This window comes from Orbicella faveolata, unplaced genomic scaffold (assembly GCF_042242905.1).
Source record: "Orbicella faveolata isolate gen_17 unplaced genomic scaffold, um_ofav_v1 contig_1, whole genome shotgun sequence".
Classification (NCBI taxonomy): domain Eukaryota; kingdom Metazoa; phylum Cnidaria; class Anthozoa; order Scleractinia; family Merulinidae; genus Orbicella; species Orbicella faveolata.
Genome location: NW_028301536.1, coordinates 39052952 through 39077440, shown reverse-complemented (window position 1 = coordinate 39077440; position 24489 = coordinate 39052952). Strand labels below are relative to the sequence as shown.

General features: G+C 38.6%; 3 protein-coding genes across 3 annotated transcripts; 1 reads left to right on the top strand and 2 right to left on the bottom strand.

The window, feature by feature from the left end:
• Window positions 1-112: 112 nt before the first annotated feature.
• Window positions 113-4210, bottom strand: LOC110057212 (trypsin-3-like). The gene is made up of 7 exons (XM_020763794.2): window positions 4155-4210; window positions 3772-3894; window positions 3351-3458; window positions 2775-2843; window positions 1251-1443; window positions 610-842; window positions 113-499 (listed from the first exon to the last, which is right to left on the bottom strand). Exons 2-7 carry the CDS (start codon window positions 3833-3835, stop codon window positions 177-179), a joined length of 990 nt encoding a protein of 329 aa, XP_020619453.2. The 5' UTR covers window positions 3836-3894; window positions 4155-4210; the 3' UTR covers window positions 113-176.
• An 841-nt stretch (window positions 4211-5051) lies between these two features.
• On the top strand, window positions 5052-23234 carry LOC110057217 (endoplasmic reticulum aminopeptidase 1-like). The gene is made up of 18 exons (XM_020763801.2): window positions 5052-6239; window positions 9010-9163; window positions 9543-9668; window positions 9874-9994; window positions 10582-10736; window positions 11614-11862; window positions 12172-12321; window positions 13037-13188; window positions 13529-13614; window positions 17990-18120; window positions 18594-18649; window positions 18999-19167; window positions 19664-19743; window positions 19932-20057; window positions 20305-20472; window positions 21015-21155; window positions 21520-21601; window positions 21907-23234. Exons 1-18 carry the CDS (start codon window positions 5605-5607, stop codon window positions 22060-22062), a joined length of 2937 nt encoding a protein of 978 aa, XP_020619460.2. The 5' UTR covers window positions 5052-5604; the 3' UTR covers window positions 22063-23234.
• On the bottom strand, window positions 15303-15922 carry LOC149119020 (uncharacterized; the record flags this gene model as incomplete). The annotated part of the gene is made up of 1 exon (XM_089295536.1): window positions 15303-15922. A coding segment is annotated over one exon (585 nt), but the record flags the coding sequence as incomplete, so codon positions are not given.
• Window positions 23235-24489: the final 1255 nt, after the last annotated feature.

The following is a 24489-nucleotide window of genomic DNA, read 5'->3' as shown; positions in this document are numbered from 1 at the left end:
AAGGTAGTTATTTTTTTGTTAGTGGTAACCAAAAGGATTGCGGCCTGTAGGGACAGGAGTAGGGTTTTACACTTCCATTCTCACACGCAAAAAAGTGATTACTCAGTGGCCCTAAGCTCAAAACATATTTTATTACTTTTCAAAATCAAGTTCATTACATGATCATGACTCGAGGCTTAATATCTGCCCATCTTGCCTCTCACCCATGACCTCAGGTATCTTATGTTGGCGTAGACACCGTACTTGCCGCGGGCCGCACAACCATGACCCCAGCTAGTGGCTCCTTCAAGATACCACTTGCCTCCGAACTCACACACTAGAGGTCCCCCACTGTCGCCTTGACAGGAGTCTACTCCCCCCTGATCATATCCTGCGCACAGCATGGAGTCATGGATCTGCCTTGGATATCCACGCAGACAGCGTTGCTTGGAAACCAGTGGTACTGATGCTTGCATGAGGACTCTGGGTGATGAGCCGCCGGAGGAGAGGGTGCCCCATCCTGCAGTCAACAAGATGCACAAAGAAATAAATGAATCTAGTCCCAGATAGTTTAAATAAACAACCCGATAAACAGCCGGGGGTGTGTGTAGTTAAAACAGCACTATCCACCTGTAATCCAGCATTTCTTGGACATATTATCGATAGGCAAGCTTGGTGTTGAATCGTCAGGCAGACATGCAAGTCCCACGTAGTTATTGATTTGAGCTGGCTTGCTGAGCTTCAACAGAGCTATATCGTTACTTAGACCGTATGGTCTTTTGTAACTCTCGTGCATAATAATTCGTTGGACTGAAAAATCTTGAGCAGTTTTGTCATTTCCTCTTTTGCTATGAGCTCCCATTCTGTAAAAAAAGTTAAAATTTACAACCACATTTAATAAAATATCGACTTAAACGTCCTGACAGCCTCAACAAAATAGGTTTACCACCAGTCCGTAAATATACCTGTTTGGAATTATTCTTGGAATAAAGTCTCCTGAACAGTTCTTTTCACGTGGGCATTTCAGGGCATTCACATAGAGGTCAGAAGGTGTTGCACTTTACTGATAACGTCACGGAGACCTGACGTAGTTAATTTAGCTTTCGACCTAAAAACAATCATTTAATATAATAGCTGCCCCATCAAAATGAAACAAACTGTACTGAGTATTTAGATGAACTTACGTCTTTTTTCGCTATCTCCACCCTCAGAATCAATAATCGCCACATTATGGAACAAGAAAAGGCTCTAATTTTTAAGGGGATTCTTACCGCACTCTAAGACTTCTTGGACTTTTCCCAGAAACACAATGTGACGCAGTTAGAACCCATTGCGGATCAACTAAGGTGCCACCACAGAAACCGAATCCACTTGGTGTACGAAGCATGGCTTGCCAGGGCCAACTACCGGGAGAAGCCTGGGTACCACCAACGATGCGAGTGTTAGGTCGCGATCCACATTTTCCTATAGAAAAGCAGTAATAAGATTATTGATGTAATTTTACATTTCCGCTCTTTACTGATAATGTCTTAAGCTAAAACTGAGTTATTTTGTGGATACATGTGCTTCTCCTGTTGTTCCGAAATAGCTGACAACATCTGTACATGCATATTGTGAAGCATGAGTGATTTATCCTAACAGGGGCGGATCCAGGATTTTTCAAGGGGGTGGAGCTAATACTTTGGGATGCAGAATCGATAGAGCATGCCCCCAAAATGTTGTAATTTGAGAATTGAAACCTAATTTAAAACTGTTACACCAGAAATACAAGCAATGCTGCAAAGTAGAGATTACGATGGGGTACCTTTCCAGAATTTCACCTATATTTCTGCCAAAATATTCACAATCTGTTTCATGTTTTCTTTTTCCCGCCCCCGTTTAAGGATGAATCGAAGCTGAACAAACTACAAAGCGAACACTCGGCGAGCAAATAGATTTCATTGCAGAGACATTATAGAACTTTTCCCAGGGAAAGTTTGAACGGAAGACTTTATCCTGGCTCTTTACATGTCTGGGGCCCCGTTTATTCGATGCGTGGTTTCATTTGAAACCGCATCTTTTTCGATGCGTTTACGCCTTCCGTTTACACGGCGACTATGAAATAATTAATGCTCCCGCATCTTTTTGAAAACGCTGTCGAAAGTGGGCGCTTTCAGAACAATACGGTTTCGTGTGCTGTGTGAACGTGGGTAGCCATCTCTTTTTGAAAACGGCTTCTATTTGGCGCGAAAAAAACCAGGAGAATCTTGGCGGGAAGAGTTTCTGTTTAATTAAAATGGTGAACGTGCGAAGAACTGCAACAATCGCTTTTTCCGTCGCAACTTTATTTTCTGGGCTAGCTTTTGAGGCTTCAAGGTATAATCGACTCCAGAACCCTAGTAACAAAACACTTTAATTCGGTTTCGAAATGATGTTACCGTGTCGATTAATATGAAACTATGTCCGTGTTAACGCAGCTGAAAGAACTCTCGGTAGTAAAGTAGAGAAATCCACATTAGGTCAAGCTAAAGCAACAACAATAATTCAAAAACACTATTCTAGCGTGTTTTAACAATGGAGTGATATTTCTTTATTACCAACTAAGTTACTCGGCTGCGAATACGGCAAAAGAGAGACGCTGTATTCGCAGGCTGCTAAGTTAAAAGATGTATGAAATAATTTTCTTTTTGAGATCCTGTCTTGTTTTTTGTGATTTAAAGGCGGTAAAAACGATAAATTTCTTAAACTCACTTTTAAACCCACACTTAAACTAACGAACGTTAAATTATTTCAACTCAAAGTTTGCATTGGTTTACCTGAGGAAGGAGGGTGAGGAGGTTGATTTGTATTGACAGGTGGGCGTGGTCGTTCTGTTGGTGGAGGTCCTACAAATAAAACATCGACATTTTCGTTGAATAGTTGTCATTATGGATAGTAGTGACAAAACACGTTAGCAGTAGAAATCCTCTCTGTCCTGTTTCCTTCCCTTACGCGCAACTAACCGATGTTCACAAGAGGTAATGATATTGAAACAGAGTGGTGGCGGGCATAACAGCAGCAAAACACAGCGGCGCTGAATAGAGATTAAAGAAGCAATCGCAGGGTCGTAGCGAGAAAAAACAATTATGACTAAGACAATGTCCATGGTCAAATTCTCTTCCTAGGTACTGATTTAGGGTGTTTATGATGACTGTAAACAACAAAAACGAAAAAAAAAAAAAAAAAAATGACTGAGGCAAGTGGCTCAGTTTCCCTACCTAAGGCCCTAAATCGGAATGAATAAACTGATAAGTTGGGAGAGTTTAAAAGTTCGTAATTTTGGATCCACTTTGTTCATTCTTAACTGCGATTTTTAATCTACCAAGTTCACTAGATGTAGTTATTTTTCTTACCTCCACACAAGCCGCAACTCTTCTGGCATCGTTTTCTCACATAGGAGTTGTTGTCACAGTTGTATTTGTTTGCGTATCGTCCGCAACGACTTGAAATATCGCGACAGGCTTAAAAGGAGATATCTTAGAATGAGTTTTAAACTTTATCACTTTGTAGTTAAAGTATGTGAGAAATTACCGAACATTGCTCAAGCTAAAATTGAAAAGGTAACTATTTTAATGAACTTCACTTTTTTACTGGACTTCCTTGAAAATCTCGACCCAGCCCATTTGACTTTTATCAAGTCTTCACTATCCTGCTCAAAAGGGAACTAACTGACTCCAAAACTGTAACTGCGGTTTTACAGAGCCTGATGTCTTATTTTAGTGCAGTACCGTTCAATCTTAGGAGATAAACATTATCAAATAACTTTGTTCTCACCGCCGTCGATTTCATTCACCAGTGCTCCCACCAACAAGGCCGCAAAAACAACGAACAGCTTCATGGAATCAGCGTTTCTGCAAAGTGGCTGAATTTTGTGAAACAAATTTGCCTTTTCTATAACTAAAGAGCAAAAATACCAGCAACTGCTTAAATACGAGAAAATAGCTCTTGAAAAAAAAAAAAAACAAATGCCGGCTCTTATTGGAATGGTAAATATTTGATTAAACGTTTTGATTTCTAAATCGAGACAGTCAGGTTTGATGTGCTCTGGAGAGGTTTAAAGTGTTGTATCAGCCAAAAAAAAGCCAACATCTCGAGAGATTTTAAAAGTTATACGGGTTTGAGTATGCTTTGTAAATATATCTTTCTTAACGACTCACCGATATAGATGCCACCGGGTAAGAGGAAAGAGAATGACACGAACCAACTTTGTATGACCACTATATTTTGCTTTCAAGGTGCTGAAGTGCTGATTAAATTCAGCTTTCAGCTGCTGTACGTTTTAATTTTGAAAACTAACACCGAAACTTTTCAGTTGGCTTTAACTAAACTGCACAATGAAAAATATCCCATTCTATTTACAATGTAAACCTTACAGATTATGTGTATTCATTTTATTTAATATGAAACATCATTGCAGTTGTCACACACAACTTAGACAGATGCGAAAATAAAACCAAAAAAACAAACAAACAAAAAAAGAAACAGGCTTGAACGGGATCCAAATTGAAGTTTTAAAGATGTACCTACATGTAATGACAAAATAGAATTTGTTCAGAAAAAGCAAGCTCCAAGAATTACCCGGAAATTGAGCTGCCTCAAATAGGGATAAGAAATTGATGTAAAAAACGTCTTTTGACATATTGAGGCAGATGAAGAGAGCTCCAGGAAAATGAGACTCCGTTTAGGCGTCTGCAATTAAATATTAATATTTTATTCATTTCGTAAATTAGTATGTAACTAGTCTCCCGACGCCTTCAAGGAGTTTTCAATTGAATAATTGAGGGAAACTAGAGTGAGGTGATGAGAAGGAGGATATAGCGGAGACTCAGGCATCTCACTTTCTCCTCTTCTTCCTTCCCATAATCAATTCCGAGAGTCTCCCTCGACTCCCCTTTTGGACACAAGAAATAATAGCCCTTTTCACGGTTAGTTTTTCTCGTTGGCATTACAATGTAATCCAACGTGGATGCGAGGCAATTTCGGGCTAAAACTACAAAATAGCCCGAAATTACCTCACGTACATGCTAGATTTTATTGCAATGCAAATGAGCAAACGGCTACTGGGGACGAGTCTACTCCTGCTTTGTAAAGAGTCTGGGCACGACTTGAACGCGGGTTCTGGGAACCAGATTGGGGTGATCATCGAGCTAGAGAAGCGAAAAGGGCTATGGGGACGAGAGGTAGCCGACAACTCCCCGCCCCTTAACGATAACACGAGTTGCATAATCAGCAGTAACTCAATCGCGTGCGTATGACCTAGCAATGCCAGTGATAGGATCACCCAAAAGCTGACCTTTTACTATCTCCAAATATTCCGAATCACACAAAAATTTTGTTCTCTATCTCTTAGACTTCATTGATAGCTGCTCTAATAAGGAAGTATTGTCACAAAAGAAAAAAAGTAAACCTTTAATAGCGTGACGTTCAACCTTCAATACATGCATTTAATATAATACGCAAAGCAACTATCAGCGCCAAACTGGCCAAACCGACCGGCGGACTTCCCTAAAAAAGTCTAATTACTCATCGGTCTGTGTCTATTATCCGTGACGAGGCGATCCATACCAGTCGTGTGTTGAGTGCTTTGATTAACATCCACTGTGCAATATGGCTGACCAGAACAATCATTCCGACACGGAAAGCCATGAATTTGACGACCAAGTCAACGTTTCCCTTCTTCCCGAGACAAACAGCCGCAGCAAGACAGTATTCCCGTGCTTTCCACTCAACCGGAAGACTACCATCTTCGGCGTCGTAGCTGTTCTGCTGTTGGTTTTGGTTGTGCTTCTCGCTGTGTTCTTGCGTTCTTCCTCTGTAGAATCCAAACAAGAAAAGAAAGCGCAAGTCGAACAATCATTACGACTACCGAGACACTTATCGCCGATCGAATATCATGTCTATTTACATCCCGATCTGACAACGTTTAAGTTTTCGGGAAAGGTCGAGGTTCTTCTTTGGTGCAATGAAGCTTCTAACAATGTTACACTCCATGTTGGAAAGAAGATCAATTACACTGACGTTCAAGTAGCATTTATTCCAGACTCAAATCACACGGAAATTAAACAGGCCTTGCAAGTGAAGCAGATATCTCGACTAACAGGTGAAATGATCTGCATCGAGCTTGACAGCGAACTGCAAAGCGACAGTCATTACTTTCTGGTAATCGAGTTCGATTCAGAGTTAAGTAAGGGCCTAGCTGGATTCTACGTGAGTAAATATACATCACCATCAGGTGAAACAAGGTGAGAGATGTTTTCTTTCTACAGTAGCTTACAGTTTGTGTTTAACAATGGCATCAAAACAGTATACTCATTGACTTCCTGCATGGCCTCGTATCTGCCACGTTTACTGGAGATTTTACGAAATGGAGCTAAAACTTTCTTTCCTTAAATATCACAAGTTTTCATATAAAGCATGATCCAGTATCCTTATCTTGTTTATTCGAAGTTTCAGAGCTCTGATTCGAAAATGACTTAGAACGTTTACACAACTCAGAAAATTTGCATATACCGTGTCTCTCGTTTGTTTTCGCTCTTTGAGCGTCACGCAATCATTCACCCAGAACAATCTCGATCTCCGCCTCATTCTCCTCCCCTGAAACATCTAGAAAGGAAACGATTTGTTTGGCCAGATTCTTGGACGAAGATTTTCAATAATTTAACGCCGGTTTCCTCGTAAGCCAGCTTTAAAGGTCCTGGAGTTTGTTGGTGATTTGAACGTTTTTAGAAGAAGTCATCCGCGTCAAACAAGATTTTAAAACCAGCCAGCAAGAAGAACTCACTCGAAACACCTAAATTCCGTCTGAGGAGTGACTGGCCTTAGTTGCTAACCAGCAAGAATTGAAATCGGCTGCGAAACAGATATCTCAACTAGATCTCAGTTCTGTCTCGCGCCCTGGATATGCAATCAAGAGAATCATATTCTCTCATAATACAAGCTAATACATCGTACAAGGCTACAATTATTATTATTTTTTTTCTGTAAGACTTCGTGGTTATTAATATATTAAAATTCAGCCTAAAACAATAGACCTCAGTACGAGGCTGCGGGGAATAACTGCAGAGTTTGTGGGGTTTATTCCCCGGAGCCTCGTGCTGAATTTTAATATATCGAAATTGGTCTATTTTAACCTTATTCAATCACCAAAATAAACCATTCAAGGTACTAAATAATTACAAGAAAGACGAAGCCTTGCAACAAGTACGATCAAGAGTAAAATTAATGTCAGTAAAAAATCAAAGAAATCGGGGGCACGGTGAAAAAAATCAATTTGCTTAAACTTCGTCCGTTTGTAGGCCTAGGTCACTAGTTGAAGGATATCAGGTTAGTTCTTGGAAATATTCAATATAAAGGCAGAAATTCGCGAAAAACGGTCATTATACTGGAAACTTAGATTTTGCTTCGCGAGAAAGGGAAATTTTACACTTTTTGGCTTCTCGTTACACAAACGTTAAAATCGCTGTGAATCGTTCTAAAGTTTATTGGGATATACTGAACCTTCCTCGGTCAAGTCCTGTGATTATTTCAAACCGCATGCGCAGTTCATCATGAGCAAATCGAGGCCGGAATAATTAAATACATTTTCAGCATATGAGTAAAGAGTCTAAAATACGCCCAATTAATCTAGTAGGTCAAAAAGCTGACCGGTAAGGCTTCAAATCTTTTGATATTTTAGCCAGAGATAGTTCTGTGATTGATTTCTTATTTGTGGGATCTAGAAGACAAATTGCTTGAAAAGTTTCATAAAAACACTCTTCGGTCGTCATCCGTCGAGCCCTCATCGGTCGTCACGAACGTGCGACTCGACTTCACTGCAAGTTGAAATCGGTTGATTCGAACGAAGTCCTAGTTTAAAATTTCTAAGAGAGATGAATGCTTCAGTCATTAACTTACTTTATTATATCTCTCAGTTAATACGCGCGCTGTGATTGGTCAATTTAGCGGGCCGTATTCTCCTGTACGGCCCGCTAAAATTTAAAGCTGTTTTTGTTGCCGAAATGTTCGTGATTTATTGCCAAGTGTTCTTAACTTTTTTAGCAAGTAAAAGTGAAAAACTTTCTTTTACTACTAAAATTGTGTATTGAAACCTGCTAACGACTGAGTCATCTAACAATGATTTCAAATTGAGTCGTTTTGCTTTCGAGGTGCGTCAGAAATTTGACGCCGTTCCGTGTGAATAGAAATCGTTCCCGAGCCCGTCAGACAAACAGTAGAGATATAATAAATATCTTACTAACCTCGTTTTCTCGGTCCGTACTGTAAGTTACGGATCCTCGTTTTCCCCTTCGATTTATGGCCCAAGCGCGAAGCGCGCGGGCCATAAATCGATGGGGAAAAACTCGGTCCGTAACTTACCGTACGGCCCTCGAACTCGGTTGGTAAGAGGTATGTAGGAATTAAAATACCTCAAAAAGCGCCTTGTTACAGACATAACAACAACAACAACATTCTTTATTTCTCACAACTTACATTAATAGATAAAATTTCAGCTTTTCTATGTTTACAATATACCTTTCCAGTTGATAAATATTACAGTTAGAGTATGGGGGTCAAGTAAACCATTCGGTTTTCTAGTTGGTCTCCATATTTACAAAATTAGTTAACTTTCGATATAGGTGAGGAACCAGAAAGGACAGGAGAAAATAATAAAGTAATAGACATAATAAACCTACATATGAACAACCCAAATTACAATTACAGTGAAAAAAGTTTGTGCAAGTTTCTTTGATGTTCATGAGGAAGATTCACATGATCCCACAAAAATTAAAACGTTTCTCAGGAAAGCTGTGTCTCAAGTCTCTTTTGTCAAATTATCAGAAGATTTAAAGCACTGCCTAAATCAAAATCAAAATTTGGTATTTGATTGTCATCAAATAGCAGCACTAAGCTCACTGGAGATGTCACGGTTTGTCAGGTCAGGCATGGAGACAGGCACTCCACTGATCATAGACATTTGCAGATACTTGTGTCATTAGTCGCTAAAAATATCTGGTGTTTTCCCTCTTGTTCTAGATACCTTGCTACCACTCAGTTTGAACCAACTGATGCGAGAAACGCCTTCCCTTGCTTTGATGAACCTAACATGAAAGCAAAGTTTTCCATTGTCATAACACGAGAGAAACGTCATGTAGCGCTATCAAACATGCCACTGGAGAGCACTGAAGGGGTGAGACTTCTGAAAGATACTTCATTATGTTACTGCAATTAGAAAAAATCAAATTCTCACAAAGATTACTTACATCAAAAGCTTTTTAATTGTTAAATTTTGTTATATCAGTGACTGTGTTTGTAGGTATGCTTAACAATTATTTCACCAGATAGCTAGATAGCCAACGAGGTGTGTGTTGCCGACTTGGCTATAATCATCTCATATCCAACAAACGCGGGTGGAATAATTGCTTCTACTAAAAACGCCCCCAAACCGTTATAGGAAACTAATTGTTAAATATATCCCGATGGCTAAGCCAATGAAAACTCTTGAATTGCATTACCCCATGATCCTGTTTTTAAGACTATCAGTTATGCTGCTTGAATTTTTGTTTCAGTGTAATGATTCAGTGAAACTCTGTACAGACCACTTCAAACAAAGCGTAAAGATGAGTACCTATCTTGTGGCATTCATTGTCTGCGATTTCAAAAGCATAACAAATAAGACACAGAAAGGTGTCGAGGTAAAGTTAAAACATTATTTTGTTTCTGTATGTAGATAATCAGTTCTGAAATAAAATGAAAAATAGTAAAAAAAAAGTCACTGGCTTAAACTTCGTTAATAATCCATGATGACTTAATATCGAGTTAAGAGACGCATCATAGAAGTATCAGATTGGAATATGTTCAGTTAGATAATTTTTTCCCTGATAAAATGTTTGCTTCTAGGTGCGTGTTTGGGCACCTCCTGAACAGATTAATCAAGGTCAGTTTGCTCTGGATGTTGCGGTAAAAGTTCTGCAGTTTTATGAAGACACCTTCCAGGTTGACTATCCGCTTCCAAAGCAAGGTATATACAACCAGTCCTTGTGAAGACAGTCATCATAACAATGTCAAAAAGTTCATTTCAAGATACTCTATGTATTTTAAATCTTCAGGTCTTTTTAGTAAATCACAAACTGGAAGAACTACCTAAGGCTATTTGGGCGAGATGCATTAAAAGGAATGTTCCAAAAACAGCAAAACTTTACTACTTTCCTTTAAAGAAATATTTACAAACGTAATGAATAAAAACGGGAACTGGTAAAAGTTACCCACAATAACTAAAGCGGCCAATCTAACTCAGTGAGTAGCAAAAATGAATATTTAGACTTAAAGGTCGTTACAATCTAATATCATCACCGTCTTCGGGCCGAGGAGAGAATTTAAAACGTCTTAATTAGTCACTTTTACACTGTTCTGCTCCTAGCATGTATTATTGATAGTTTTAGAGGTAAACCATATTCGAAGGGGCCGATAGATAGCGATAGAAATAGCGCTATATAAATTTATTATTATTATTATTATTATTATTATTATTATTATTATTATTATTATATGAAGAGCTATTTGAAATTCAAAGCTAAATATCATATTTAATGGCTTCCTATGTAACAGATCTCGTAGCCATCCCCGACTTTGCTGCCGGAGCTATGGAAAACTGGGGTTTGATCACCTATCGCTTGACTGCTTTGTTGTATGACAAGAACAAATCTTCAGATTCTAACAAGGAGTGGGTTGCTGTGGTTGTTGCCCACGAGCTTGCTCATCAGGTTTGTGTTTTGTTTGAAAAGGAACAAATTTTCTTCTAAATTTACTGTTCTTGTAGGCAGCTTGCCAAGGGAAATTCTTGTATCTGACACCCAATATTATAAACGCGTTACTTATACTAGCCGAAGAGGGGTCATTCGTCTTCCGAACTGGTAATCTAATCTAAAATCTAATAATCCCTTATGGGAGACATTTGTCAAATACTTTCATCGCTTAGGGATTGTAATTTGCTGAGTAAGGCTATGTTCACACTCAATACCCAAGCACGGTCCCAGAATACGATTCTCGCTAAGCACCAATGTCAACACACCCTTTTTCCAAGTACTCACACCAGAATTCAGGCACAGTGCCCGTGCCTGGGTACATGGTCTTAACCTTGTACCCGGGCACTACATGGTACTTGGTACTTTGTGGGGAGCAGGGATGGCGCAGTGGTGAGAGCGCTCTCCTCCCACCAATGTGTCCTGGGTTCGATTCCCGGACCTGGTGTCATATGTGGCCTGAGTTTGTTGTTGGTTCTCTTCCTTGCTCCGAGAGGTTTTTCTCCGGGTACTCCGGTTTTCCCCTCTCCTCGAAAAAACCAACATTTCCAAATTCCAATTCGATCTGGATTATCGTCAAGTACTTTATCATGAGCCTCTGGCTCGGGTGATTGCGCAAGCATTCCCTGTGTTTGACATTAAAATTTACATTTACATTTTACATTTGCATTTACACTTTTTACTTGAAGTATTCAGTGTCTAAACGCACTATTTTGTGCCGGTGCCCAGGCACCAGTGCTCGGGCAACAAGTGTGAACACAGCCTAGCTGATGCAATATATGCCTAAGACTATTTACACATTCCTGGGTTCATTGTTTTCTTTTTTGTTAATTTACAGTGGTTTGGGAACTTAGTTACAATGGAGTGGTGGAATGATCTTTGGCTAAATGAAGGATTTGCCAGCTTCATGGAAAATGTTGGTGTAAATTACATCTACCGTGAGTGGAAAATGCTGGATCAGTCTCTTCTTGGCGCAAACCAAAACGCCATGACTATGGACCAGCTTGCTAACTCTCATCCCATCATGGCGGACGTGAAGGACCCAGCACAGATCAATTCTTTGTTTGATTCAATTTCTTATGATAAGGTAAGTGACAAGGGTTTGGTCGTTCTTTTATTTTTAGTACTTCGGACATTTACTACTTTCATTTTGTTATAGCACTTATTATATTCCTTTGCACTAGCATAAAGCATTGAAATCGAATCTGTTATGTTTTGGTCTTCTCTTTGCAACGACTTATTAATTTATAATTACATGAATTAACTTACTTTTTCAATTTGTCTCATATTATTCTAAATTTTGCTTTTAAATCATAATTTCATGGTTTGGTGCCTTATCAAAGATTCCGATTTATGGAGTGATGGCCGATTTCACTTTTCTACTTCTTGCATGTAGGGTGCAGCCATTATCAGGATGTTGGAGGATGTTCTTGGAAGAAATGTTTTCTTCCAGGGATTGCAGCATTACCTTCAGATGTACAGCTTTAGTAATGCAAATACGGAAGATCTTTGGCAGTGCCTCACACAGGAAGCCAAGAAACGAAAGGTACAGTCATAGTTTTCCATCTTTTACAAGCATGATTCCTTTAGTCATACAAACCACAGAAGACCGTAAAAGACAACACATAGGATTAGCAGGTGGGTCGTTGCGATTAAATCTGTCAATGCGTCGTCTTTAAACTAGTAAATAGCCCTACCTTTCTGTGGCTCGAAGAGGTTCTGATGCTCAATCTGAGCCTGTTGATTGTCCACGCCCATATGAAACGAAACTAGACCTTGTCAATCCGGCTATCTATCGCCAAGGAAATTATAGAATACTCACCTTTCACTATAAGGCCAACGTACTGTGGTTTTCGATTAGTATTTGGAAACTAATTTCTGAGCATTATTTTCCTTGTTTCCTGTTATCCTTCTTAATATATATTGCTGAACAGGCAGGTTTCTCTGCGCTTGCCTCTCTGTGCATGCTTGTCGACTGTTGTGTAACGAACTGCGTTGATTTAAGGTGAAGATCGGTAATATCAAAACTGACTCAAAAATGAAAGTTGGTTTTTTTTCGCGTTTTGGGCAGAGTGTGGACGTTTCGAAGATCATTGCCAAATTCAAATCCAGTAGATAACGCGAATTCATCGTGTAATAGACTCGTCAAATTTACTACATTTAGATTAAATAACAATAAAATAAAGCCAGTGACAAGTTGATCAACATCATTGTTGTAAATTGTTATTCTGTCATGTTTACCAAACCCGTGCGTTGTTTAGGTTGGAATCGATGTCACAGAGATGATGACGACATGGACAGATCAAATGGGCTTCCCTGTGATGACAGTTAAGAAAGATGGCAATGACCCAAAGATAGTTCATGTAACACAGCAACGCTTTCTTGTTCATCCCGACACAAATACACAAGCTAAGTAAGTGCGACAGTTCCTCTGCCATTATCTGTCCTTTTAGACACTGACGATTTCTATACATTGACTGACACTGGGTGACCCATGCCGTCAGGTCCACAAAACCGTAATTTAAAACATGAAGTCAATACACTGAATTTAATGTCAAGTTTCACCCAATTTACCGGTTTCAGAAACCCGAAAAAGGGCCGTTATTTGAATAGAATTATGAGTGTCTTTTGAAATGCCCAACCACTGATTTTTTAGATGTCAATTAACAGATCTCGTATGCATTTTGTGGCGCCAAAGAATCGAAGATTTTTTTCTTCAGTAACTGACAATCCTCTGTTTTTTAACTCCCCAGATTTACCTGGGTAGTTCCTCTAACTTACATGACGGAAGAATCCGATAACAGAACTATGCAGCTGATAAAGAAGAAAAGTGAACAAGGTTTGTGGTGAAACACTGACTCTCGTGGTGTATCTTCTAAATCAAAACTAAAGCAACAGGCAACAGGGAGATGAATCGAAATCGTAAAAATCCATACAATTATTAGAAACGAAATCATCAAGTAGTTAAAAAGATACCAGTATTATGCAATAGCGTGTGGCAACTAGTAGAACAAAATTGTTAATAGTATTATCATTTAGAAGAAATATGAGTAATGCATATTTAATAGTGTTTTCTCAGTAAACTAGAAATAAAAGAAGTTACTGTAATAACTATAAAAGGAGTTACTCGTGTCTAAATAATATTATATACAACAGAGGGAGGGGAAAAAGTACCGTAATGTAAGTGGTGCAAGTATATCTACGTAAATAGTATATAGATGTTGTAATTGTAACTGCGGTGTAAATACCGCAAAGTAAGGAATGTAACGTAATGTTTGTAGGGTATTTCGTGTGACTATGTTAATGTAGGTAATGTAAGTATTACATTTGGAAGTTAGTAGTGTTTTCAGTTAAGTAGTTTGCATTGTAAGTAGTTTTGTCTGTGAGTGTGGCCATCGATAAAAAGTTTTCTCTACTGAATAGTCGGTAACAAAATTAAATTGTTCACCGCAGTAAAAAGAACAAAACAAGAAAAGAAACGATATCTAATCAATCACTGATCACGGTTACGATTTGCTACTTTTAACTTGATGACTTAAGTATTAAATGAGTTTGAGAAAATAATCAAATCTCATGATTCCAAGATCAAGCAGTTTAAGTGAAAATATAGCTTTAGTGTTTAATCCCTCAAGACCTGGCTTCTTATATTTCTTCTGAAGTGGCTTATACGGTGTCCGTCAGGGTTGTCCCCTTTCAGGCATACTCTTTGTTATTGCTATGGAGCTTCTTGCCCAAAGTATAAAACGGTCAAAAGACATCAAGGGCATACATATCCAGGGAAATGAAGAGGTTTAGCTCACGAAATATGCTGACGACACAACTGCCCTTCTTGCTGATGTCCAGTCAGTTTCTACTTTATTTGACTTACTTTCACTGTTTGAAAAGTGCTCTGGCCTAAAAACAAATCAGGCAAAATCAGAAATGCTATGGCTTGGCTCCATGCGCCATAGGAAAGACGCAATTTGCAATCTCCAAATTAGCGATGATCCTGTTTACGAGCTCGGTGTGTATTTTACTTACAATATTGAATTGTCTCATAAGAAAAATTTATTTGAAAAATTAGGATCCCTAAAGAAAACCTTAAGTGTCTGGTCCCGAAGAGACTTATCTATATACGGTAGAATAAATATTGTTAAAACGTTAGCCCTCTCCAAACTTGTATTCATCTCCAGTGTTATGGAGACTCCTAAAAACTTTGCAACAGAGGTCAATAAAATAGTGTTCGATTTTATCTGGAAACAAAAACCCGCCAAAATAAAAAAGACAACCCTCATCAAGAAGAAATCGGATGGGGGTCTTGGCATAAAAGATTTTGTTCTTTTCAATAAGGCTTTGAAGCTAAAAATATTGAAGATCCGATACCAGGATTCATTATAAAAGAGACAAAAAACGTTCACTGGTAAAATTGTTTAAAGTTGTGAGCTTTCAACAGTCAGTCTGCTGTCTTCGGCGGACAAAAATGAAGTGATAAAATAGACCTAAAAGTTTTTGAATATAACAAGCGAATGGCATTTGTAAATGGAATACGTGTGAAAGAATGTGAGAATGCTAAAAGTGTAAAATTAGTGTTTGTTTAAAAGAATGTTATATTGTCCCGGCAGAGGGCACGAATTGTTGTCGGCCTCGGCCGTTTTCGCTGTGTGCCAGGATTCCAGCGTCTTTCTAATGCGGCTGTTGCCTTTGTCAATTATCTCAGCATTGTTAAAGTCGATGGTATGATCAAAGGTCCAGGCATGTTTCGCTACATTGGAGCCTTTAGCACATTGTTTAGTATTTCTGATATGTTCTTTTCGCCTTGTACTAAACGATCTTTTTGTCTCGCCGATGTAACTCCAGGGACAAGACCCACAAGGGATTTTGTAAACAACATTGCACTGGTCGTCGACCCGAGGTCGAAACTTGGGAACAGGGAACTCTTGTTGTAGTGTTTTGATTGGTTTGTTGGTTACTCGAATATCATGACTTTTGAGAATTCTACAAAGAGGCTCGGTAATACCTTTGATGTAGGGAAGGGCCGCGAAGCTCTGACTTTTCGTTGGGTCAGCCCAACTGAAGAACACCCCAACTAGTTCTTCAGGTGAAGGTGTTGGAGGAGTCGAAGATTTCTTTCTTATGATATCAGCAGTGACTTTTTGTGGGTAGCCATTAGATTAAAACGGCTGTGCTCCGATTCAGATGCACCGTGGAAGTATATTCCAAAATCGTTTCTCTCTACTGTAGCTCTTTCAATGTAATTTGATTATGACTACACCTTTCTTGATCTTAATGGCCATCTTCCTGAATTTTACAAACAAATTATTCATCGTTGGCAAGAAATCGTGTCTAAGACACCTCACAGCAAGACCGAGATACTGTCTCAGACAATCTGGAACAACAAATTCATTACGATTGACAAAAAAATGGTATATCTGCCTCGTTGGCACCGAGCAGGTGTGAAGCAAATTTCAGACCTTTTTGTCGGGCATGAAAATTGCTTCCTGCCTTTCCTTTCCTTGCGCAATAAATGCATGCTAAATTGCAACTTTTTACAATATTATAGTCTTTTATCTGCGATCCCTCAAAGTTGGAAGAAGCCTCCTTCACGTTAATTCTGGCGACTCTACTACACCCCCGCCGCCAATCTGTACTATAACGTGCAAGATGTCATACGACAAACTGTTAACCTTAGAAAATCTTTCTCCTCCCACTTCAGAAAAAAACTCTTATCATACGGCATCGCAAAAGAGAATCTAAATAAAATTTATCTTCTGCCGTTCACAGCCACAAAAGAAGTTAAACTGGCAATGTTCTAGCACAAAATTATACACAACATTTTAGCCACGAACAGTATATTATACAAAATGAACAAGGTTGCCTCCCCATCCTGCCCTTTCTGTCCCTCTGATAATCAAAACATACGTCATTTGTTTATTAGCTGCCCGCAAGCGTCTTCCTTTTGGTATAAGTTCCAAAGTTGGTATTCTACCGCAAGTAACGCGAGTTTACTTCTCTCCGAGCCAGAGGTATTATTTGGAATTACGCGTCCCTGTACTCACCGTTTGACCCTCAAACACCTCAAAATGCAAGGCAAATACTTTCTTTATATCAACGCTCTAAAAACTACTGCGTTCGTTTTCAGGGACTTCATCTCATTAGTGCAGGATAAAATCAAGATAGAAAAATATATTGCTGCCACGTCGAATGGTGAAAGGGAATTTCAACAGAAGTGGAAATTCCTTCTCACCATTTAAGCCCTTAGTAATTTGTTGCGAGGTCTTTTTTTTATTTTTTTAGTTTGTTGGTTGTTTTTTTTTTTGCTATAATTAAGTAATTGCATTGTATTGCAACTCCTTAAGTAACGTAATGTGTAAGTCATAATAAGTAATTATTGCGTATTGTAAGTAAGTAAGGTAATGCCAAGTATTGTAAATAGGTGTTTTTTTTATGTATTATAAGTAACGTTTGTAAGACAGTAAAAGCATTTGAAATAATAATAATTAATAAGAATAATAATAAGTATAATAATAATGATAATAACAGTAATGTAGTGTATTGTAAGTAGGTTAAGTATTGTGTCATGTTGTAAGTTGAGTAAGGCAATGTAAGTAATTATGTGTTTAGCAATAATAATAATAAAAAAAAAATGAAAAAAAAAAAAAAAAAAGAAACGATATCCAATCAACCACTGATCACGGTTACGATTTGCTACTTTTAACTTGATGACTTAAGTATTAAGTGAGTTTGAGAAAATAATCAAATCTTATGATTCCAAGATCAAGCAGTTTAAGTAAAAATATGGCTTTAGTGTTTAATCCCTCAACACCTGGCTACTTATGTTTCTTCTGAAGTGGGTTATACTTTGTAGAATCATGTTTCTGTTTATCTTTGTTTCTGGCTGGCAAGATAGGTTACAGGGAAAGAAAACTCAAATAAACGTTGTTACAGCAGTGTTCATGTTGTGACATAAACCGTTCCGAAAAGTCTGAAAATTACCTGATTTTTTAGATTTATGTGGGAACTAATGCTAATTATTATTAATGACAATGATAATGATAATGATAATGATAATGATAATGATAATGATAATAAATAAAATATTTAAACAGGGAGCCCACATTAAAAGCTAAAATATCAGAAGTTAAAATTTTAAAAGTTAAAATTTAAAATACGTATATACATCGACGAAGGCGAGCAAGTGCAAATACTTTATCTCTTGATATTTGTTTTTATTTTAGTTAAATTACCTGCGGGAACTAAAGAAAATTCATGGTTCAAGATGAACGTCGGGCAAACTGGATTCTACCGTGTGAACTATCAGATAGAGAACTGGCAGAAACTAGTTCGTCAGCTAGATACTTCTCACCAGGTAACAGTTATTGTGTTGTTAAGTAATCTGTTGAGTGGAGTTTGTTATTGTTTTCATCCTTGCTCAAGGGTTTTCGTTAGGTTCTCTCTCCAAATTCTACTGAATTCAATCTCGAAGCACGTACACCTGGTAACGAGTCCTTGAGATCCTTAACCCCTTAGCATATAGGATTTTTAGGGAACAATGTGACAGAAGTTAACCGTCACACTGATTTATGCATCTGGATTGGCACTGTGAGAGTAAACTGCCTTGTCACACAATGATCCCAGACCACGTGACCCTGAGCCTAGCGCAATAATCACTAAGCCGCCCCTCCCACACATAGTCTTTCTGTTTAGGATGTGAAGAAATGAATACATGGGATAATAAGGGTGATACTTCTCTTACATTGCGCATTTGTGTTCATCTAACATGCTTCTTTTTTGATAAAAACTAATCAGTGAATACTGAATTGTTTTTGTGTTTCCGTTTAGACATTAACAGCAGCGGATCGCGCAGGCTTGCTGGATGATGCTCTAAACCTTGCTCGGTAATTAAACTAAATACGCTAGTTCTCAAGTTTTCAAACTGACAAACACCGCTGTTCTGATTTTTGGAAGGATCAATAGAGACTGTGAAATCTACTTATTATATGTTCCCTAACAGTTGTCCGATAGGTGTAGCTAACCTTTTTTAGCTGAACTAGCACTCTTCGGTTTGAAGTTTACGATGTCGAGATTACTTACTAAGAAGCAAGTCATTTGTCATACGCCCAGCTCTTTAAGTTACATGACTAATTATATTACATTGTTATTTCCATGGGTGGCATTTTGTTTGCTGTAATGCTCAGGTTTAACTCTGTGAATTTTAATACTGGCTGTTGTTTGATTTACTCATAGGAGCGGCATGTTGTCTGATGAAGTGGCTCTGAGTCTCACTCCATATCTTAAACAAGAAAGAGAATACGTTCCATGGATGTCGGCGCTTAACAACATGGCTTATTTTGCTACTCAGTTTTCCACTTACGATTCAGTGAATGGATCAACAAAATATTATTCAACGTACAAGGTAATATACTTGGAGACCTTACTTGCCACCTGACATAAATTAGATAGGTGAAGGTAAAACACTTGTATGGAGAAATGCATAATACCTCACAGTGCAGATAAAATTACTTCATCGTTTGTTATGCTGACTAGGTGTAGTTCGTAGCATGTAAGAAACGTGTCTTGTTAACAGATATTTGGCTGCATAGGAGAAATTGTCAGTAGTTTGCCAATGGGCCACATTCGTATTCTCGGTATTGGACTGGAACTAGCATGCAATGGAGGCTCCCGCGGGGGAATATCATTAAAAAGAGATTAATGTCAATAGCATTGGAAAAGATCTCCCCACATTAGCCTCACTTGCACGCTAGTTCCAGTCCAATACTGAGAAGTAATAATAATAGACGAACATGGTCTATTTAACTTGCATTTGTTTTACCCTAAACGATGTCTATTAGCAATATAACTGACGTCTGTATTACTAGTGACTGTCATGTGTTTTTTGCTTTTGTTTTCAGAAATACATCTTGTATTTGCTTAGAGACATAGCTAGTGAGCTAGGCCGGGATGAAACTAAAAGTGATCCTCATTTGACGAGGCAAGTGTTGTCATTAGCTAAACTGTCATTGGCCATATTGCGAGCAATTATGTATTAACGTTTTTAAAAATGTGTCACAAGAAAAATCAGAAATTCGAAACATATTGTTGCATCAGATAGTGAACACAAAGACCTACAGATCTTTAGGTTTTTAAGGTATTTTACTTTTTTGTTTACTGTCCTTATAGATATCTTCGCGTTGCTGTGCTGGGTAAGGTCGCGAGCTATGAAGATGTCCTTCATGAGAGTGAAAAACGGCAGTACACAGACAGAGCTTTGGATCTATTTAATGATTGGCTTTATAGCGGAAAATCGTGAGTTTCTTTGGGTCTCCTTTAGATTTATAAGCGTCAACCCTAATGTTTATTAAAAAATGCCCGAATGCGTAGCTGATTTTACCATTCCAATTGTTTTCGAAGCAGTTTGTTTGTAAATATGATTGAGACATAAATCCACACCCTCCCCTCCACCCCCACCCCCGCCCGAACCAGCTCGTTACGTAGCATTACCACAAACATAGTTCAGTTCTTCACAAAATGACTGCGAAAACATCTTTTTCAGAATCACACCCAACTTGCGTAGCACTGTTTACTCCATCGGCATAAAGGACGCAAATGATTCCACATGGATGGAAGTTTTCAAAAGATTTCAAACCGAGACTGTTCCGTCGGAAAAGAGGAAATTAATGTACGCACTCACATACAGTCGAAGGCCAGAAATTCTAGAGAGGTAAAGTATTGCGACAAAGACTGCTTGAATTATTTTTCCTTTGACAAGAATGGATCGTTGTCTTCGTCAGAGGTTGAATTCTCAGTGACCGGAAGATATGTAACCAAAATATTGGAAACAGTGTAGAACGACCCCTAGCCTGAAATGTCAATCATCTCCCCACCCCCCGCCCCTCCCCCCTCAGCCTTATCCCGGGGCGATTAGGCTGAAGGCGTGAGATGAATTACATTTCAGGCTAAACGACCCCCAATCAATTGCTGAAAACGGTGGCTTAAATTGAAAGTTAGGCGTAAGAACGGGAAGAGTGGGTGATGGGAGACATAGATGGGGATTGGATGTAATCTGGCATAGCAATGGCCGAAATGAGGTTGATGGTGGTTGGAGGTCGAGTTATAGAGATGGGTTTGCCAGATAGGTATGGTTTAAATCGCTGGTTGATATACAACTAAAATTATTTCTGTATGTTGTTGTGAGGGTTTTAGCAAACCATAACGCACGTTCTAAGAGGAACTTAGTTCTTCAAAATTTTTGCCTTATTTTAGACTCCTAGGATTCTCACTCGACGAAAGCAAGATTCGTTCCCAGGATTCCGTGTCTATTATTGACTCGATAGCCTCCAATCCAGCTGGAAGGCTTATAGCTTGGCAGTTTCTACAGGATAACTACAATAAACTGTATGACAGGTAAAGGCTTCCCTCAACGTCTGGGTATAAAAAATAAATGGAAGAAGACTCATTCTTTAGAAAGGGAATTCCAAGCGGCGATTTCGAAGTTATTAATTACCAGCGCTGAACTATAGTACATTTTGAAGTGGATTCTGGGTTCTATTTAAGGCACAGACAGACAGCTAAGTAGCGGTGCGCTGCCTGCACCATTGAATTCTCTGTATCCTGTACAAAATGATCTGGGGCTTCTGTGCGACGCCTTAGGTGCGTATGTAGAGCAAAATTTAGATGGCGTCGAGGCGTCATTTAGAAGTTCACATTCATGTTTCGACTAGTCATTAGTCAGGGTCATCAACTGCGGTTCTTTCTTCTTTCCTTGTAGATATGGCGAGGGGTCTTTTGAGTTCAGTCGTTTGATCATTGCTAACACTGCACATTTCAACACAGAGGACAGGAAAATTCAAGTATGACAACAATTATTTGATTTTATCAATAATATGATTACATGCAAATGTTTTGTTGTCCGATGCAAAGAGTTTTGTATTCAATTTTACAGGGTTGGGAAGGTATGGTGCATGACTAGGTTTGTAGGTGCATAAATAGGGTTGTATCTAAAACCTCTGTAAATCATGCATGTGACGTGCAAATTATTTTGTTGTTTTTCTAAAAGAAGTTACAGCTGCCGATAACTATGTGTCCTTATTTCTTTCCAGGCTTTTCCAGCGTTCAATTGAAATGAATTATTATTATAATTGTCTTTTGCTTTTAGGTGAGCAAGTTTTTTGACAAAGTAAAACAAGGATCCGGTGAACGGGCAGTACGACAAAGTTTGGAAAGTATAGAGGCCAATATAAAATGGATAAACAACCATGGTCCAGCAGTGTATAATTGGTTTAAGCGGTTCCTTGACAACAAGGAGAACTGATGGTATAGAGTCTTACTGAAGGATGCTCCTGTTCTGTCCAGTGGAACATTGATATTGTATAGCGATTGTGTTAACATCGTGATAAGTCATACCAAAAACGATAATGTTTGAACAGCAATGATGGTGTAGTAATGGAGATTCAAAGCACCATCTGCACTATTCTGTCTTACATCAGGTGTCGGCACTTCCTTAACCTATTTAACGTAAGTGACTTTTTTCTTTCCTAAGCTTAGTTGGAGGGGGGTGGGAAGGGGGGGGGGGGGGTTGGTGGAGGGGTACAAAGCGCATCCTTGAACATTTGAAACAAACGCAACATTTCAAACTTCTGGTATGACCGAGCATTCAGCGATGTTTATTTTAGTGGCAATAATGTGCCAGTTATCACAAGATAAAATGCTGAAATGACGTCACATATTTTTAAGACGTCTCCCATCTTAGACTTCACCTTTTTTTAAAGAAAAAAGAAATTTCAGAAAATCTCCAAAACTAAGTTCACAACAAAATACACATTTCACGGATATTTCTTTTTTTGCCCCATATCAGATTGGATTTGATTTGTAGACTATCAATCAAGCAGTCAAATCTTCTGTTCCTTTTCAGAATTGTATTTAGATTTCCGCGGTTTTACCACTGTCTGTACGCAAGTGCAAATTTGTATTTAAAAACTGAGAAACAGAAGTAAGAGGCTTATTTATGTGTAATATGTAACTCTATATAGTCAAGTCCAAAACAGTAAGTTTAAGTTTAAGTTTAATGTAACTTTCCCACATATACGCCAAGAAAACAAAGCAAAAAGATGGCGGGATAGTAACAGGGGGAAACTTGTTCATCAAATCGGACTTATATAATGAGAACAGATTGCGTTAAAAATGAAGACCTTTTACCAATATGTGATATCCTTTGCCGCTGTACACAAAGCATCTCGAACTGTTGTGAGATAACTCATAACACCATCTCATTGTAGCTTAAATTAAGGGAATCAGTGGTATTCATGGTGAGGCGCAGCGTATAAGATGCGTTCAGCTTTGAAGCTGGAGATCTAATCATACCTGTGGGAAAGCTTGGAGTAGTTCAGAAAGATTTTTTACAGATCATGCGCAGTTGTGGAGGCAGTGAATTGGAAATAATAAATGTTAATAAAGCTTTGTTACCTTTTAATTAATCTTTTATAACTCCTGGTGTGACCTGTTTTATGTTTGAACGCGATCATTAAAACCCTAAATTTATTATCAACTAAAATAGTTATTCACAACTCTGAAGAAAGAAAGTTTCTGAGTTAAGTTGAAAAGACAATTTTGGATGAGTTACACCTGTGTTTGAGTGTTCCTTCTCAGTATCCCCCTATGTCTTGCTTCATGGGGACTAAATGAGCTTTCTCTCAGAAGGCAAAGCCTGTTTCCTGTTATCAGATTGTAAAGGAGTTTCAGGAATTAGAGGGTCTAAAGTAGGATTCGCAACATCCTCTTCCTTCGGACGCGTCAATCAGATCCCGCCACGTTCCAAAGTACTGTAAAATGTTTTTCCCTGATGAGATACCGGTTTGTCGGGTTAAAATATGACTTGCCTTTTAGAATTTTTTTATGGATTCCGTAGAAAATGGACAAACTTGCGACAGCAGTCGGACTGCAAATTGATTTGCTGATAAAGATCAGAAATTCGGACGGTCTTTGAAAGAGTGGACATAAAAGCAAGAATAGAAATGTTGAGAGTTACCATGTGTTGGTTGTGTTGTTAACCTAATCTTGACCGTCTTACATCTCATTTCCCGCGGGAAAAAACAGTTCCGTGTCCAGCCACGAAAAAAAACAACTTCCCGCGTTCCGCCAACCCATTGCAATCCCGCATCCCGCCTTCAAATTTCCTTCCATCCCGCGTCCCGCCAACCTTACATAAGACTCTCTCGATTTAGTGCAGTGTGCATGCATTTTATCCCTAATTGACTCCTTCTGTTTTCTGTTTTAAATAACAAAAGAAGAGAATAAATTAGGAATAAGAAAGCATGTCCAACACAATAATTCTTGAAACTGCGATCTGTCTTATTAGAATAGACATTTCTTGTAGCTTCCAATAATTGATTACCTAGAAGAGTTAAACAATTCTAGTCTGAAGGGGCCGATCGTCTGTGTGTTTTTGGCCCGAGCGTACAGCTTGAGGCCCGAAGGGAATTCGGGGCGTCAATTGCTTATTTTTATTTGGCGCTGAACATCTTGAACGTGTGAATTACGGATACATTATGTATGAAAAGAACACGGCTAGTAAGCGAAAAAAAAAAAAGAAAGAAAAATGGGGTGGGCTTGGATATTAAGTTGCGGACACTAGCCAGACAAAGCTGGGGTTATTGACCCTTATAATATCTTTCTATGACATAACGTCAGATTTGAAACCCCCATGCAGCTAATATCGACACTTTGACTGTTAACGAGGCTA